Source organism: Girardinichthys multiradiatus, chromosome 11, assembly GCF_021462225.1.
Source record: "Girardinichthys multiradiatus isolate DD_20200921_A chromosome 11, DD_fGirMul_XY1, whole genome shotgun sequence".
In the NCBI taxonomy this organism is placed as follows: Eukaryota; Metazoa; Chordata; class Actinopteri; order Cyprinodontiformes; family Goodeidae; genus Girardinichthys; species Girardinichthys multiradiatus.
The window spans coordinates 29,703,528-29,722,631 of NC_061804.1; the positions used below are offsets into that span (position 1 = coordinate 29,703,528).

Here is a 19,104-nt window from a genome sequence, read left to right on the forward strand (position 1 = left end):
TGCACTTATTGTCCTGTATTTAACTTGATCTATCTGTATATTAATGCCAACCAGCTTCCCTCTCTCCGCTGAAGAAACGCATCCACACAGCATGATGCTGCCACCGCCCTTTTTTATTGTGGTCTTAGGCTATTGTTTAATCACTTAGTCCAGCTTTAAACTTCTCCACAGCTTTATCGCTGACCTGCCTGCAGCGTTCCTCGATCTTCATGATGCTGATTGTTCATGAATGTTCTCTAACAAAGCTCTGAGGCTTTTACAGCACACTTGTGTTTATACTGAGATTAAATTACACACGGGTGGACCCTATTCACCTCTGAGAGCAAATGTTTTCACAAAATTTTATCAAGGGATATTAAAGTGTTTGTAAAGTGTGAAGGTTGTGTTGCTTTCTGTTCCAGTGTAAAAATGAAAATGTAGTTTCATTTATCAGTCTGCCTGTTGTATTTGTTTCAATCATTGTACTTTTTTATATTTCTGTGCCCCACTTTCTACTTTCCTCTAAAGTGACTAAATTGGAGTTTTTCCTGAGATCATGTTTTAATAATTGGCTTCCACAGAAATGTACTATGCTGTGAGAGAAGACCTGTCCTGTTCAGAGAAACACCTGGTTTGGTACCCCTAATCTAACCGTACTGTAGGCTGTCAATTAAATTTCCAACAAATGTTTAACATCTTATACCCTTGCACATTCATCCACCACTCTTAATGACAGTACAATCTCTTTCTCTCTCCCCTCTGCCCTGATCCTCTCATTCCTCTTTCTGTCTCACTCTCTTATCTCTCTTTCGTGCCTCTGTGGGGACGAGTAATGAAAGACGTTCGAGCTCTAAATGGATGATGTATTTTGTTATTAAGTGAGATGAAAAAGAACATAACTCAAAGGTTATGGACTAAAAAAGCCGAGTGCGACCAGGAAAGGGAGAAATCAGTGACAATATTTTGACACGCACTTTTAAAAGAAATAGGATGAGGGGAGCTGCAGAAGCACGCACGTAACAATGGGAGTAGGTCACACTTTCACTGATGTTTCAACCCTGGCACTGTTCCTCTGAGAAATAGTGCTACAGATCTCATCATTTCCTCCCCTGCCACTCGTACCCTCCATGTGCTAGTCCAAGGAAGACTGGTAGATTGAGCTGTGCCCTGTAGGTATTTCTTCTGGGAGTGTGTGTGAGGGCATGGGAGGTGTTTAATTGAGGGGAAACTCCTGGATGACTCACTGCAATGCAGAGTGGAGTGTCCACACTAAACCTCCTCTCCATGTTTACACTCCTTGTTAAAGCAGCAGTAAAATATGACTCGTCTCTTCATTTGTTGGACTAAATGAAATTGTGCTGAGTTGTGTCAGAGCTCAAGCAGGATTCTTCATTGCTTGCAGATGATGACGTTGTTTACCACTTGGTTGCAGGGGCCTCCATCCTGCCGTTCAGCACCCAAATCCCTGCATCATGTATTTTTTATTTATTTAACTTTTTCACATTACTTCATTATTTCATTGTATCTGTGTTATGTGTTTCTGAGTGTTTGAATTCAAGGCATTTGGTCTGCCTTCTGATTCTTTAAGATATTTCCTTCTCACTTCATAATTAATCTTACAATCAAAAACACACATATATATAATTGCTTTTTTTCAGTAACTAAGATATTCCCCAAGATATTCCTGTCAGCACATTTGTATTGGTAATGTTGGAATTGTTTATCCAACTTAGTTACTCACTCTGTTGAGTAAATAACATATTGTTTTCTAAATCATCTTTAGAAGAAATATCCTTACCTTATCTGTAGGATTTCTAAAAGATTTCAACATTTCCAAGTTCAGGGGATTCAAACAGACAACATTTGCTGTTTTCTGTTCAGCCTTCCTGTTATCTCCTTTAAGTTTTGCTTTAAAATAACAAATGTGTCTTGACATAAAGAAGGAAATCCAGTTTCCCTTTTAATTTGTTTCTGATATGTCTGTGCTTCTTCTGGCTTCATTTTTAGACACCTCAATGATGCTGATACTGATTGTTGTTAGCGTGACCTGGTAGTACTGGATGTTCGAAAAAAAGATTGGATTTTTAGGTTTCTGTCCAGTTGGTCACCTGTCAAGGCTGTTCAATGTAAAGATAGGCCATTTCTAGTTAACAGCAGATCTCTAATTTTTAGTAACTGCAGCTTTTGGTATAGAGTACAAATTTGCCTCAGTTTCAAGAAAAACTACTTTTGCATAGATGTGTTCTTGTTTGAGGGCCACTTTTACTACCATCTTGAAACCAGTGTGTCTATGCATATGAAAAGTTGCCTGCTTGTTTAATCTGTTTTATGATGTGTTTATTGATTTGCTTGAAATCACAATTTCTCTGTCAGGGGACAAGATTTACATTAAAGCTTCTTTAAACTTACTTAAAACCTGGGTTCTAATCCAGTTAAGCCTATTCCTTCAAACACCCTCTGAAAACACCAATTTACATTAGACAAAATTAAAATGTTTCTACACATGTGCATGCTACAGTGTATAAAATTTTCAATACTTAACCACACGCCACTACAGATATTTGCATTTGAACTGTCCTTGTAACCTGTTGAGTGGTCCCTCTTTTGAAAAATCCATAATAATCGTCTGTTTTGAATGAGCTTGACCAAAAGAAGATAGCAATATTGCTGAACCATGTTTCTAGATATGCTTTTTAGTGGATACCTTAGCTTTATCCTGAGTTGTAAAAGCTGGAAGGAACAACCTTCACAGACATGGCTTTCTTAACATGTTCTTGAGGCAGTGCCGTAACTTTTCTAGCTGAATCAAGCCTGGTTTTAATGTGTTGCTGCCTGACAGCCAGCAGATGCTGAGATTTGGCTATTGATTTGCTGCTTTGTCCATTGTGAGCAGAATTTCTTAGACTTTATTGACATTCAACTGCATATTTACAGTGTATATTTGAGCAAAGCTCTGAATAAAAACAGAAAACAAGTACAAGAAAGACAGTATAAATATAGGTATATTCAATATAAAACATCCAAAAGAAACAGAACAACAGGAATGTGGCGGCAGGCAGAAATATGACAGCAGACAAAACAAAAATAAAACAAAATATGTACACAAGTATATGTAAGACACTATGAATAGTGCAAGTATCTGTAACAGCAGGATGTATTGTAACAGAGTTCACACTGCCCATGTAAAGTGACTAGTGTTGTATGTATAGGAAGGGGGCATTATTGGGAATTTCTCTGGATGTGCTCTGAAGTACATACCCGTTTTATATGACGTTAATGCAATCACCAAATTATCTGAAAATGAGTGTTTAATGGTACATTACTTTGTAAAATCAAACTGTACCAATCTTTTGATACAAACTGAGACATTTAGATCACCACTTCCTTTATTTAGGGTTGTGTTTTATGTATTTTTATGAATGGGTTACGTTCTGTCAACATGTGTCTGCAGCATCTGTCTAATGTGTTGGTTTATTTTGTATATTTGCAGACCCTCAACTAAAAGGCATTGTCACTCGCCTGTACAGCCAGCATGGATTTTACCTGCAGATGCAGCCTGATGGCACCTTGGGCAGCACAAAGGATGAAAGCAGCGCATTTTGTAAGTGTGTTGGATTTCTGTTTCTGTTTAGTTTAGTCATTTGCACCAGATACAAGAACTAAACGTGAACACAACACCAGATGCAGGAAGCTGCCTTTTTTGCCTATCATATAATTGAAGAAGGGAACAGCTAATGCTCTCATTTGGAGCCTGCTTCACTGTGTGCATAAAACTAAACATAGCCACAGCAGCTGCCTGGTTGTGCAATAGGGGCCTTAAGGCTAAAGAGCTATGGAAAAACTTTGGATTTTCACAGCTCAACTGACAAACGTGTTTAAATTAATACTGTTATTTTTGTCTTTGTATGAGAATGGAATATCTTGCCAAAGTGGCTGTCAAACTTTGACGGTTTACTGTTACCTTACTCCGAAAGGCATGGATCACAGACAGTGAATCTCAATGGCTCTGAATTTCTCTTTCTGAAGGTTATTACCAATAAAAGGCAACGGCATTGTCACTGTCAAGATTAACAGAGCACAGATCCTGACCTTTTGCAAAGAAAATTTGGTTTACAGACCAAAAATTGTTCAGCATTCTTTTCATGTCAGCTTTAATCAATTTGCTGACCTCCAGGACTTACAACTGAAACCAAACATTTACATATAGTGTATAAAAACACATACCCTTTTTTTCTCTTTTTTCATTGATGCAGGGTCTTTTAAAATACATGCAGACAAATTTAAATCTTCTTAAAATGAAACATGAAGTATTAATCTTATTATGCACGAGTTTTTTTTTTTGTTTGTTTGTTGTTTTTTTTGTTGGAGAGGAGAGAATTTTCCTGTTGCTGAGAATACACCAAACATATCTAGATGAAAATAATAGAAAACCATCAACCTCCAAACTTATGGAAATTGTATCCTGTTTTTTTTTTTCTTATGTTTTAACAGGGAAAACAGGCTAAATCTTTTTCTTGTTAATTTTCCCTTTGGTGTAATAAGTCACCTTCCCTCAGTCTGCCTGCAACCTGGTTCCACACCTGTTTCATGTTTTGTCTGATTACTTGTTTCCCTTTCTCATTGGTTCATACTCCTTTACCCTCTGTTTAAAAGACTTACTGGTTTCATTGTGCTTCGCTCGGTCCTCCTGTTAACTTCTCTGCTGTTTCCTGTTCCATATGGCTGTCTATGTTTTTGGAGATTCGTGTAAGTTCCGCCATCTTTGTTACTAAAGAAGAGTGATTCTTAAACTTACCATGCTGCTTCCAAGCATCTTTCTGCACTCCGGCTCCGTTCAACCACCCTTTATGACAACTGGTCTATGGAACTGAAATCAGGGCTTTGTGATGGCCACTCCAAAACATGGACTTTTTTGTCCTCAAGTAATTTTGTAACTAATTTGGCAGTATGCCTAGGGTCGTTATCCATCTTGAAGACCAATTTATGTCCAAACATTAACATATTGTCTTTTGTTGTGAGATGTTGTTTCAATATTTCCACATGATGTTCTATCCTCATGATGTCATCTATTTTATCAAGTCCACCAATCCTTTCTGCAGCAAAACAACCCCACACCATGAAGCTGCTCCCCTCATACTTCACATTTGGGATGGTGTCCTCCAGTCTGCAAGCTTTCTCTTTTTCCTCCAAGTGTAATGATGATCGCTGTGGTCAAACACTTTCATTTTCATTTCATCACACTACAGGGCATACATTGTATTTCTGCAAAGAAAAGCAGGCCAAAATTCCTCTAAATTGATGTACAGGACCTATTGCCAGTTCCAACACTTCATAGCATGTGTTGCCACCAAGGGTGGCACAACCAGTTATTAGGTTTGGTTGACAATTACTTTTTCAAATAGGGACAGCTTGCTTTTGATAGTTTTGTATTCCTTTAATAAATGAAATTCTCATTTGAAAACAGTGCTACTCAGGTTATAAATCTGTAAAGAAGAAATACTTTCACATACCTTATATTTATGATCAGAGATATCTTGTTATTGGGTAATATCTGTTCAACTACTGCTACTGTAACTGTACACATTTACTGTGTTTGCTGTTTTTTTTAGTTGATGCTATTTTAGTTATTCTTCCAGGTTTAGAGGATGTGAAAAACACAATGAAGGTCACATGGTGTATGGTTTCCATACACATGAACTCTGAAAGGTTGCAGCTTTTGGGCTTATGAGAGATGCAGCATAGAGCAGTGACACTGGAGCCTTTCAGCGTCCAACAAAGAACACATAATGTGTTGCTACATGGTACTGCAGTTTGTGTTCACGATCCTCTGACTTTCTCTTATTTCTCTTTGTCATGCTCTCTCTCTGTTTCATACTTTATTCCCTAATTTAGCACAGTTCAACTTAATTCCGGTGGGACTGCGGATTGTGGCAATTCAGGGGACGAAAACAGGGTTGTACCTCGCCATGAACGGGGAAGGATACCTCTATACCTCGGTAAGCAGACTCTAGTCATCTTTAACCATAAAGATCAAAAATGTGACAAAAAAAACAGTTTGCAACCATGATGCTACATCATTAAAAGCCAACTTTGCTGTTTTGACTATGATACGCATTTTCATACTTAGATCTTGATTAATTTGTCGCATTACAGAAGCCATCACCAAGCTGAAGTGATACCTACCCTTTAACAACCACCAAAACATTGTTACCAACCAAGCAAGAGAGTGAAGTACATTGTTCATTGTTTGATAGATCACAGTTGTTGAAAGATATGACAAAAATGAACTTAAACAATTTCAATGCCTGCAGCTATGATGCTTTGAGTGGTCATAAGGCAGCTGCATAATGTCACTCTATGCAAAAAAAAAAGAAACCTATGATGGAGAATATGATATATATGCATGTTAGGTGATGCTTTGCTCTTCTAACAAAAACAATGCGCTCTGTAATATGTAATTTCTATAGTCTCAGCAGTGCTAAGGATTAAAACCTTCAAAGATTACTGAGAAAACTGTTAGTTTAAATTAGTTGTGAGAATAAACTTTTAGACTGCTCTGTTGCAGTGTGTGATTAAACTCCTGGGTTGCACAAGACTAATGTAAATCAAAATGGCATCATCCCAAACAGTAAAAAAAAAAACTAAATATGAAGCAGCTGAGGAATATTTCAGATGGACAGAATCTTGGAGAGAGTTAGTGTCACAATTCGGGACCAAACACTGACGCAGTGCCTTGCAAAACTATTCATTCCCCTTATTTTCACATGTTGTCACATTACCACCAAAAACTGTATCTAGTGGGATTTACAAAAAAACTATGGAGGGAACTTGTAATCAGCCTCCTTCAATCTCATGCCTTTAAATAAAACCAAGTGCAAACACATGTCAGAAGTCACCTAATTTGTAAAACAAAGTACACCTGTTTGTAATTTCACCACAGTGTAAATCCAGCTGTTCTGTGAAAGCCCCAGAGGCTTATCAGAGAACATCAGAGAACATCAAGAAGACCAAGGAACAGAGCAGACAGCTTAGGGAGAGCATTGTGGATACGTTTAAAGAAGAGTTAGGTTATAAAACAATATCGAAAGTTTTAAGCTTTTCATAAAGCAAGGTTCAATCCATCATCTAAAAATGGAAAGTGTATGGCACAACTGCCAGACATGGCCATCTATCTGAACTGGAAGAAGGAGCTCAGAGCTTCATGGTTACTCTGTAGGAGCTGTAGCTTAAGTGGGAGAAGCTGGTTACAGTTTACCTAAATCTGGCTTTCATGGAAAACTGTAAAGAAAAAAGTTGCTGTTGACAAAAAGGCATAGTCCTGTTTGCAGTTTGCCATAACTCAGATGAGACCAAAATGAAAGTTTTAAAGTAAACATTGCAGTGTACATTGCGGTGGGGGTGGCACCATGCTGTGGGAATGTTGTTTTTTTTTCAGCAGCAACAGGGAAACTGGTCAGTTACATATAGTTAAAAATAGGGCAATCCTAAAAGAAATCCTGTTTGAGGCTGCAAAAGAACTGAGACTGGAGCAGATATTCACCTTTCAGCAAAACAGTGATGCTCAACATGCACCCTGAGCTATTTCTGAATGGTTCAGATAAAAGCACATTGACATGTTAGAATGGTCTAGTCAAAGTCCCAACATAAAACTAATTAAAATATCACTGGCTTAAAAATTGATGCTCACAGGTGCTCTCTATCCAGTGTGACCTGGAGACAATTGGAACAATTTTAGTCTTTTGAGTTACAAAGTTTGTTAATGCCCTGGAAAGACCAGCAGTCTTAACTGCAGCAGAAGATTGTACAAAGTACAAAAAATTTTACAAAATTAGGGGGCTGCATACCAATTCATTTCACACTTTTTTAGAATTTCTTTAAAAAAAATTTGTGTATCATTTTTCTTCTACTTCACAGTTATCCAGATATCCATCATACAAAGTCCCAAATTAAATAAATATAAGTGAAAACATTCAGAAGGTACAAATACTTTTGGATTGCTTTCTACATGTGATCAATGTCAAATGATTTGTAAGACTAATAATAACTAATAAAACAAACTTCCATGACAGTGCTCCACAACTATGTTTGCATAACAAAATTACACATGACCAAGCTTAAGGAGCAGCATATCTATATTTATTCTGGTACTAAGTAAGACTGTGTACTTCTGATAATTTTAAACTATATAAAAAACAAACAAACAATAAACCTGTCATGTATAAAAAGACACTCTCAGTGTATGCAAAGGTATTTGTGTGTGTTTGAGGTACAGTAAATCTTGAATTATGGCCCAAACCTCGTCGTCTCCCCTTATCTTGTGAGGAGCTGCTTAGCATGAATAGGCTGTGGTGCCTCGCTCCTGTGAAGCAACAAGAACAGGGATTTTCTCCGAAACAATCATTAGTTAAACTGCATCCTGCACTGACCTTTTATAAAGAATTTCCCCTCATGCACAGTCACACTGCTTAGTTTATGGGTTTGGTATAGCAAAAGAGCGTGCTTTACTATGTGTTTTTTCATGTGTTTGATTTCATGTAGTCATATTATTTTTAATGGTTTCAGTGATGAACATGTGTTGTTGGAGAAAGAATTTAAGGCGGCAGAAGATTCTTCTTTGTTTTTCCCTTTGTACCCAATATGTTTCCTTTTACATTTGTAGCACACAAGGACGCAGGCAACGGCATATTTTTTTAATTATGAATAATTAGATCTGTGTATTTTCTTGTCTTTGTTTATACTCATTGCTCACAGACTTACTGGTCACATTGTTCAACCTCTCTCAACCTGAGGAAATCAACTGTTGCTAAGTCATAAATCTTAGCCACACCAGCCAAATGTCCCTGTCTACAGGTCCTTCTCAAAATATTAGCATATTGTGATAAAGTTCATTATTTTCCATAATGTAATGATGAAAATTTAACATTCATATATTTTAGATTCATTGCACACTAACTGAAATATTTCAGGTCTTTTATTGTCTTAATACGGATGATTGTGGCATACAGCTCATGAAAACCCAAAATTCCTATCTCACAAAATTAGCATATTTCATCCGACCAATAAAAGAAAAGTGTTTTTAATACAAAAAACGTCAACCTTCAAATAATCATGTACAGTTATGCACTCAATACTTGGTCGGGAATCCTTTTGCAGAAATGACTGCTTCAATGCGGCGTGGCATGGAGGCAATCAGCCTGTGGCACTGCTGAGGTCTTATGGAGGCCCAGGATGCTTCGATAGCAGCCTTTAGCTCATCCAGAGTGTTGGGTCTTGAGTCTCTCAACGTTCTCTTCACAATATCCCACAGATTCTCTATGGGGTTCAGGTCAGGAGAGTTGGCAGGCCAATTGAGCACAGTGATACCATGGTCAGTAAACTATTTACCAGTGGTTTTGGCACTGTGAGCAGGTGCCAGGTCGTGCTGAAAAATGAAATCTTCATCTCCATAAAGCTTTTCAGCAGATGGAAGCATGAAGTGCTCCAAAATCTCCTGATAGCTAGCTGCATTGACCCTGCTCTTGATAAAACACAGTGGACCAACACCAGCAGCTGACACGGCACCCCAGACCATCACTGACTGTGGGTACTTGACACTGGACTTCATGTTTTTTTGGCATTTCCTTCTCCCCAGTCTTCCTCCAGACTCTGGCACCTTGATTTCCGAATGACATGCAGAATTTGCTTTCATCCGAAAAAAGTACTTTGGACCACTGAGCAACAGTCCAGTGCTGCTTCTCTGTAGCCCAGGTCAGGCGCTTCTGCCGCTGTTTCTGGTTCAAAAGTGGCTTGACCTGGGGAATGCGGCACCTGTAGCCCATTTCCTGCACACGCCTGTGCACGGTGGCTCTGGATGTTTCTACTCCAGACTCAGTCCACTGCTTCCGCAGGTCCCCCAAGGTCTGGAATCGGCCCTTCTCCACAATCTTCCTCAGGGTCCGGTCACCTCTTCTCGTTGTGCAGCGTTTTCTGCCACACTTTTTCCTTCCCACAGACTTCCCACTGAGGTGCCTTGATACAGCACTCTGGGAACAGCCTATTCGTTCAGAAATTTCTTTCTGTGTCTTACCCTCTTGCTTGAGGGTGTCAATAGTGGCCTTCTGGACAGCAGTCAGGTCGGCAGTCTTACCCATGATTGGGGTTTTGAGTGATGAACCAGGCTGGGAGTTTTAAAGGCCTCAGGAATCTTTTGCAGGTGTTTAGAGTTAACTCGTTGATTCAGATGATTAGGTTCATAGCTCGTTTAGAGACCCTTTTAATGATATGCTAATTTTGTGAGATAGGAATTTTGGGTTTTCATGAGCTGTATGCCAAAATCATCCGTATTAAGACAATAAAAGACCTGAAATATTTCAGTTAGTGTGCAATGAATATAAAATATATGAATGTTAAATTTTCAACATGACATTATGGAAAATAATGAACTTTATCACAATATGCTAATATTTTGAGAAGGACCTGTAAATCCTCCCTAGTATGCTCCATATGCTGAGACACTGTGTGTACTGGAGAAAATAGGAGGGGGCATTACAGGTAAATATGAGCATGTTTTGAGAAACTGCATCTGTTGGATGCAAAGCCAGGTAAAGCAGACAACAAACCAGTTTTAAAAGAAAGCTTAAAGCAGTCCAGGCAAACACTGCACAAGTCCAAAAAGCATAAAATAAATAAAAAATTAAGATCACACAATAACAGAGACACAAAAAGGCTAAAAACTCCAAGTTACAAGGAAATCCATGCTTAGATGTGCTTAATGAAGGACATTAATATTAATTTCTTTGTGACTAAGTAATATATCATTAGTTCCTTAACGTACATTTTCATCACTGTCATACTGAGTCGTGTGAACGTTTAGAATCTAATTAGTATAAAATAGGAACTATTTTGTTTATAAGCTCCAGATATTTTTCTTTGTACACACGATCCTTAAAGGTCTACCTGTTTCTTGTAAACCGGTTCCTAAATCTTGAGGATTTCGAGCACCTTGCTGCTATGTTTGCTTTGTCTGGGTTGCAGTGTTCATGCTCTCCAGCTTGGACGATGTATTTTTAGCTCTTTGTTTTACTCAGTCATGTTTCTTTTTTTTTCTAGAAATTACTTTATTCTTCACAGATGTTTCCTGTTATTAATTATGCGTTTTCTTTGCTGACTTGAGGTCTTGTCTCAGTCATGCCGATGATGGCTTATAACAAAAAAGTTATTCATTCTGTCCACAACTAACATGTGAAGACAGAGTTCCTGTGTTGTTTATGTTGCTTTCTTCAATCTAACCATGTAATGAAGTTAATATTTAAAAGGGTTGAGATGTATTGGCTGACTAGTCTCATTAAGAAGAAAAAAATTCATTGAAAAAGACAAACAGAATTATCATAAAGAAACAAAGAAGCCCAAGGACTCAGAGAAAGATGAATTCATTAACTTGGCAGAGGTTGTCGAGGTAGTTAAAAAGCTTTCTGGCAGCAAAGTGTCAGGAATGGATGAGATTGGCAAGGAGATGCTGAAGATTCGGAACATTGTGAGGCTATCACGGTTTGCATGCCTCTTCAATGTCACATGGAGACGTGTAACAGCACCAGTAAAGAGTGGCAGGCTGTGTTAAATGGACACATATCTTTGAACCAAATGCGTTGACCCAATCTTTGCCCTTACAAAGTTGTTTGGCAGTCACACATGTCTGATCCCTGTGTTTTCTGGTATGTAGAAAGCTTACAGTACAACCATGTCACCTGAGACCCTTTGAAGGGAGTGAAGTAGGAGCATCGAATAACCTGGACTTTAGGTTATCTAGTCTTGCTATCACTAAAAGCAAGATCCATGACCACATTCTCTGTAAACAAAGTAGTTATGGATGTCAGGTTTGGGAACCTCAGAGTCTCATCTTTGCTTTTTACAGATGACGGGGTTCTGTTGACTCTTTATGTCATGACGTTCAACATGCATTGTAACAGTTTGCAATCAAGTGTGAGAATGAGTCAGTTTCTCTTGATCTCAGGATATGGAGAAAGGTGTAATGCTCCCTCTGACCTAGAGGTGAATCAAGCAAAGGAGTTCAATTATCTTGGCATCTGGTGGCCTTGCGTGTGGAGAAGAAGAAGCCAAGTCAAAAGGTGGGGCTCTCAACTTACTTGTGTTATGGATCTTACATGAGATTTTGTTCCCAGAAGCAAGTGACCAAACTACCACTGTTGGTTGGCTGAGGAGCTCCATCAGTTGAAGTGATTCAGACACCTAATTAGGATGCCTTCTTCATGCTTCCCTTTAATACTGTTCAGGGCATGTCTTGCTTGGAGTAGACTCTAGAGTAGATCAAAAGAATTAGGTCATGGTTTCACTCCTGAACCCTTAAAACTCCACCTTTGAGGATGGATGGAAGGATTTCTGAGAAAATGTCATGCCACAAAATCTTGCAGTTTTAAACTGCAAAATTTCTTGTCAAAGAGAAGACCTTCTTCATTTTGATGCTTTATCGAGTTGCTGTCAGCACATGGCTTCATCATGAGAAGTAAGTGTAAGCAGTGCCCACCCAGTGTATAGGTGAACTAAGCTGCTGCTTAGGGCCCCCAAATCATCAGGGGGCTCCCATAAATGATTAAATTTTAACAGAGACTATTGAACTAAAATGTTTATATTTGTTTATTGACAATGATTTTACTATTAAATTTGATTTGACAATTTCATACATAGACAAATTAAAAGATTTTAAAAAGATTTAAGATTTACAAAAGTTCACTTTGTAAAAGTGCAAAGAACAATCTTCATTGTTTGATTGTTGTGTTAATATAGTTATAATCTGATGCTACACGTTTATCCTTTTCTTTGTGTTGAGCTCAGTTTGTTCACAAATTCATCTTAGTTGAAAATAACCAATTATTTGTGATTGCCCAATTAAACTTGCCCTCGCCCTAAGACCTTGGGCCAGCCCTGAGAGTAAGCCATTATTACAGGCCCTGGATATGATATATGATATGGGGGTCCATTAGGTTTCACTTCCTGTTATATTTATGTTTGAGAATCTTATTTTGAAGTAGGAAATTAAGTTCTTGAGTTGCCCTTTTGTGTTGAAAGACTCACCTAAGACATTTGAGGCTAACAACACTCAGCTGGAGATTATTTTAAACAGTTTGACAGCAATAGGTGTCAGCAATTTTTGTTTTAGAAAAAACACAGAATCAGAGCAACCAGAACCAAGCGCATAGTGAGGGTCTGCAGGGAACATCTGGCAGAGCCCTCAGCCAGGGATGTATTCAACTCCCACCTCCGGGAGAGCTTTGATCAGATTCCAGGGGAGGTTAGAGACATAGAGTCCAGGTGGACCATGTTCTCCGCATCGGTTGTTGATGCTGCTGCCCATAGCTGTGGCCGTAAGGTCTGCGGTGCCTGTCGCGTCGGCAATCACCAAACCCATTGGTGGACACCGGCAGTAAGGGATGCTGTCAAGCTGAAGAAGGAGTCTTGTCGGCTGTGGTTGGCTTGTGGGACTCCTGGGACAGCTGACAGGTACCGTGAGACCAAGCGTGCCGTGACCCGGGCTGTGGCAGAGGCAAAAACCCGGGCCTGGGAGAAATTCTGTGAGGCCATGGAGAAGGACTACTGGTTGTACTCGAAGCAATTCTGGCAAACTGTCCGGCGCCTCAGGAGGGAGAAGCTGTGCTTCGCCAACACTGTTTAGAGTAGGGGTGGGGAGCTGCTGATCTCGGTTGGGGACATTATCAGGCGGTGGAAGAAGTACTTCAAGGATCTCCTCAATCCTGCCGTCACGCATTCCCTGGTGGAAGCAGAGGTTGGGGACTCGGGGTTGGATTTTCATCACCCAGGCTGATGTCACAGAGGTGATTAAAAAGCTCCAGGGTGGAGGGCTTCAGGGATGGATGAGATCTGCACCCAGTACCTCACGTTTCTGGATGTTGTGGGGCTGTCATGGTTGACACGCCTCTTCAACATTGTGTGGCAGTCGGGGAAAGTGCCTCTAGACTGGCAGACCAGGGTGGTGGTCCCCCTTCATAAGAAGGGTGACCGGAGGGGTAGGGCTAACCATAACCATAAACCCTAACACTAAACCCACCCCTCCCTATCCTAACCCTAACCCAACTATAGGGGGATCACACTTGTCAGCCTCCCTCTCTGCAGGGTACTCGAGGGTTCATGGGAGTTTGAATAACCGTGTTTTGTGGACCTGGAGAAAGCATTCAACTGTGTCTCTCATGGTGCCCTGTGGGGGGTGCTCCAGGAGAACGTAGTCGGGGGCCCTTTTTTTAGGGGCCATCCGGTCTCTGTAATAGTGGAGCAGGAGTTTGGTCTGCATTGCCGGCACTAAGTCGCACCTGTTCCTGGTGCATGTTGGACTCCGGCAGGGCTGCCCTTTGTAACCGGTCCTGTTCATAACTTTTATGGACAGGATTTCTAGCCGCAGCCAAGGGCCGGAGGGGGTCTGGTTTGGGGACCAGTGGATTTCGTCTTTTCTTTTTCCAGATGATGTGGTCCTGCCGGCCCCCTCTAGCCAAGACCTACAGCATGCACTGGGGCAGTTCGCAGCTGAGTGTGAAGCGGCTGGGATGGAGATCAGCTCCTCTAAGTCCAAGGCCATGGTTCTCGACCAAAAAAGGGTGACTTGTCCTCTTCAGGTTGGAGGGGAGGTCCTGCCTTAAGTGGAGGAGTTCAAGTATCTTGAGGTCTTGTTCACGAGTGAGGGGAGAATGTAAAGGGAGATCGACAGATGGATCGTTGTAGCTTCCGCAGTAATGAGGACGCTGTGCCGGTCCGTTGTGGTGAAGAGAGAGCTGAGCCGAAAAGCAAAGCTCTCGATTTACCGGTCAGTCTATGTTCCTACCCTCACCTATGGCCATGAACTTTGGATCATGACGAAAGAACAAGATCCAGGATACAAGCGGCTGAAACGAGCTTCCTCAGTAGAGTGGCCGGGCACTCCCTTAGAGATAGGGTGAGGAGCTCGGCCATCCAGGAGGGGCTCGGAGTAGAGCTGCTGCTCCTTCACATCGAGAGAAGCCAGTGCATCGAGTTGGCTTGTGCATCTATACCGGATGCCTCCAGGATGCCTTCCTCAGGAGGTGTTCCAGGCACTTCCCACCGGGAGGAGGCGCAGGACACGGCCCAGGACATGCAGGAGGGACTATGTCTCTTGGCCAGCCTGGGAAGGCCTTGGGCTGCCCCTTGAGGAGCTGGAGGAGGTGCCAAGCACAAAAAACACAACAATTAGACCTAAGCTGAATTATTCTACATTGATTACAGGGTCTTTAAAACAGGATGTGATTTCCGAAACCCTCACTCTGTCATTGAAAACAACAAATGACAATTCTTACTTTTCCCAAAATTTTACAGAATTGTCCTGGCTTTTGAGCTAGATGAATCGGGAGGCTCCTAATAATAAATAGATGGATTGACAGATGGTTGAGAGACAAAGTATGTTGACATTTGAATCTATTAAAGTTGATTCATGTACAAATTTATATTTAGTCATACCTTAATTTATCAATTAAACCCTCTGCTAGCCCAGATTCACTATTGAGCTTAATTAATGCCCTCCTTTTAACCAAAAATGAAACATTTATATTTTGAGCGGCACCTGTTCAAAACCCATGTTCACAGAGATAAAAAAAAAAAAAGTCTCACCATTTAACTATCAACTTGCTTTCATTGTATTAAGAGAAAGATAAGAGAATACCACAACGATTGTTTAGTTTTTTGTGTTTGGTCTTGTATACAGAGCAAGAAAATTGTAAATATGAAAAGAAAAGTATATTTGTGACAAAAGAGGAGAAAATGTAAACAACAAAAAAATGTGAAGGTCAATCAGTGACCAGAGCTAGAGAACGAAACAAATTTAGACATGTTAGAATGAGGAAAAACATCATGGAGAACATCCTGCATAAATGTATATATACTCAGGGATTTCAGGACTAAATCTTTTTTGATACATTTATAATCTTTCTTGTATTAGCTTTCAAAATTACTTAAGGCTATATTGGGAAGTAGTGCATGTAATTTGCTGAGATATGAAAAACGAATGGTCCAAAACTAGACGCGATTCTCTAAGTCTCACAACATTTAAAGTTAAGGAGTTTTTGGTAAGCAGTAACATCAGGTACTGTCAGCTCTGAATAGAACCCTATCGACGGTCATCTTTATTATCAATCTGCAAAGCAGTAATATGTCTCTGCACATTATCCTTCACTCTGCTCATGTCATGAGAGCATAATTTGTTTATAGAGCGCTGGGGACAGAGCAAACGTGTAGACAGTATTAACTCCCAGTCTCATACATTGCAAGGTTCTCATATTAAGTACATCTCAGCTTACGTTACATAAGTCCGTGGACTTATGTAATGTGGCGTGTCATAGTGCACCTACATCTGGCTCAACAGCAACATCATCAGCATGCTGTTCTGGAGGCTTCCCTATTTGCCAGCGTTCTGTCACCACACACTGAACCCATGTGTCTGCATAACAAGGGACTGTTCTCAATTAGCTTTACGTGAAACGGCATGCAAAGAGGTCGCCGCAGTAAAAACACAACGCCTTGGTGCAGCTGGGCAGATTTGCCAGCAGCTCACAGATTACTTGAGGACCTGATGGGCCGGTCAAGACACGCAGAAAGTCTGGGACCCCTGATGTCCACACAGGGGACTGCAAATACCTGCATATAATGAAGCAGAAGCATGTTTTGAATTATGGATGCAGAGCTGCATTTTTCAGGGGCAATTTCATTGATTTCACGCTGGTATGTGCATGGAGAGCTGATAGTGAATAAGATGTAGAACATCAGACGCACACAACATTCACGCCTGTTACTTATACACTAATTAGGAAAAGATTTTGGAAAGTCTGCCTTGCCCCTCTCTGTTAGTGGCACTTCCATCGTCTTTGTCTGTTGGTAACTACACTTGCCATTGTATGGTGGCACTGAGAGCAAAGCTTTCCTGTAACAGAATAGATGTAATCAGACATAAGGGGTAAAAAGAGAGGTGGTGTATGTCGGCGGGAGGGTCGGGACGATACTCCGCATCATAAAAAAGGTTCTTCTCCACTTAGGGATTCTAACCACGGATGCTAGATATTATTACCTTTCTTATTTACTTCCATTCAAGTTCATTTTTAGCTTGAGGCACACAGGAGGAAATACAGTGGCTTACCTGAGTCACTCTGAAGATGGGTTTTCATTTATTTCCATTCCAAGCAACCACAATTTACATTCGTTTTTTCCTTTATCCCTGATGTGCAAAAAGTGCAACTCTTAACACAGCATCAGTGAGAATTCATCCAAGCAGGCAGACCTGCCAGTTTGAGGGGGTTCCTTTTCCTGTGCTTCAAGGACAATTGTTGAATTGTCTCTTCATTAGTTGTAATTGCATACAATACTATGAAAAAGATGTAAAAGGACAGCATTGTAGTATTGCATTATGTAGTCTCTAGTCATACAGGAGGAAAAGCAGATAAATTCTGCCAAAGCTGTTTATTATGTTCTTTTTTACTATTAAGGGCTAGTGAGAGTTGGGGGTTGGGGATGCTGCCAATTACCAGCAGTCTTTAAGTGAAAGGCAGGGTACACGCTGGATGGGTTTGTAATCCATTACAGGGCAACATAGGACAAACAAACCGAACAAATTAAATTCCGTATCCCATAAATATTTCACAGAGTTGTAAAGAAATTTGTTTCCTTACAGATTTGAAAGGTGTAAGATGTATGAGATTTAAGACATTTACAGTTAATTTAGTCGACTAAAACTAAAATCACCGCACATGGCTAAATTGCTACTAAAATTGAGTTTGATTTTGTTTAATTTAGACTAAAGTTGAAATTGATTTTAGTTTAATACTATGAGTAAGTCTAAATCACAATCTGCTTACAAAATTCAAACTGAATGTCTTTGTAGTCAGATATGTAAATTAGGTGAGTTGAGTGAATGGGTGTATATAGATGAATGGGTTAACATGATTTAGTTTAGTGTAGTTGATGTTTTTATATAAATATATATTTAGATAAATATATATTTAGGTTTACTCAACTATATTCTTACCTAAAAACCTTGTAGAAGTTCATTTTGTGTCACAGAAAGTGTAATGTATCTCCTCCGCCACTGTTGAAGTATACACCGAACCCATCCTTCAAATCTGGGGACAAGAAGGACGCATTTGTCAGCCGCATTTGGAGAAACCCTCAAAATTGGACATCTTTCGTCGCCTCGCTGGGATGTAATCGGCCTGCAAATGCTGCCTTTGAAGGATGCGATCCCTCAATGTGGACACAACTTTATTTATTTATTGATTGAGTGGTTTATTTGTGTGGGCTGCATGGTGGTGCAGTTGGTAGCACTGTTGCCTTGCAGCAAGAAGGTCCTGGGTTCAATTCCCATCCGGGGGTCTTTCTGCATGGAGTTTGCATGTTCTCCCTGTGCATGTGTGGGTTCTCACCGGGTACTCTGGCTTCCTCCCACAGTCCAAAGACATGCCTGTTAGGTTAATTGGTCTCTCTAAATTGCCCTTAGGTGTATGAATGAGTGTGTGCTTGGTTGTTTGTGTGTTGCCCTGTGATGGATTGGCGACCTGTCCAGGGTGTACCCCGCCTCTCACCCATAGACTGCTGGAGATAGGCACCAGCTCTCCCGTGACCCACTATGGAATAAGCGGTAGAAAATTACTGACTGACTTGTTTATTTGTTTATGGTTTTATGTGTGTCATTTTAGTTTGTATAGTATTTTAAATTAAATAAACTGACAATGTGTAATGTTTTGTTTAACCTAATGTAGTCTAAGCTTGTTAGTTATCTAAATGTTATTGGATTGATTATGTTAAAGCCCATCTATGGAATAGAGTTGAACATTATCACTAACTTTAACGTAGAGCACATCAGTTACATTCTGTGCATTAGAACTATGTTAAACTCTATTGTCTGTATTCTGTTTTTCAGAGAAAAGATTTGAAGGCATTAATACATCATGTCTTGGGAGAGGAGTTATAACCAGTTATTTTAAGAAGGTGTGCTTAAAGATATTTTGCTTGAATGGTGTCTTTCTTTCAAAGATCTGCATAAGTGTTAGATCCAGGGGTGCCGGTGATTTTAGACCTCATTGCACCAGCATGTCTATTTTCAGTCCTTGTATAGAAGCAGGTCTC

General features: G+C 40.1%; 1 protein-coding gene across 1 annotated transcript in view; it reads left to right on the top strand.

Annotated features, from left to right (window-relative positions):
- The window catches only part of fgf11b (fibroblast growth factor 11b), a 56,010-nt gene that overhangs the window by 19,046 nt on the left and 17,860 nt on the right, over positions 1-19,104 (top strand). Inside the window, exons 2-3 of the mRNA XM_047379877.1 lie at positions 3,470-3,580; positions 5,872-5,975. Of these exons, the coding sequence (XP_047235833.1) occupies positions 3,470-3,580; positions 5,872-5,975 (215 nt within the window). The remainder of the gene's footprint in view (positions 1-3,469; positions 3,581-5,871; positions 5,976-19,104) is intronic.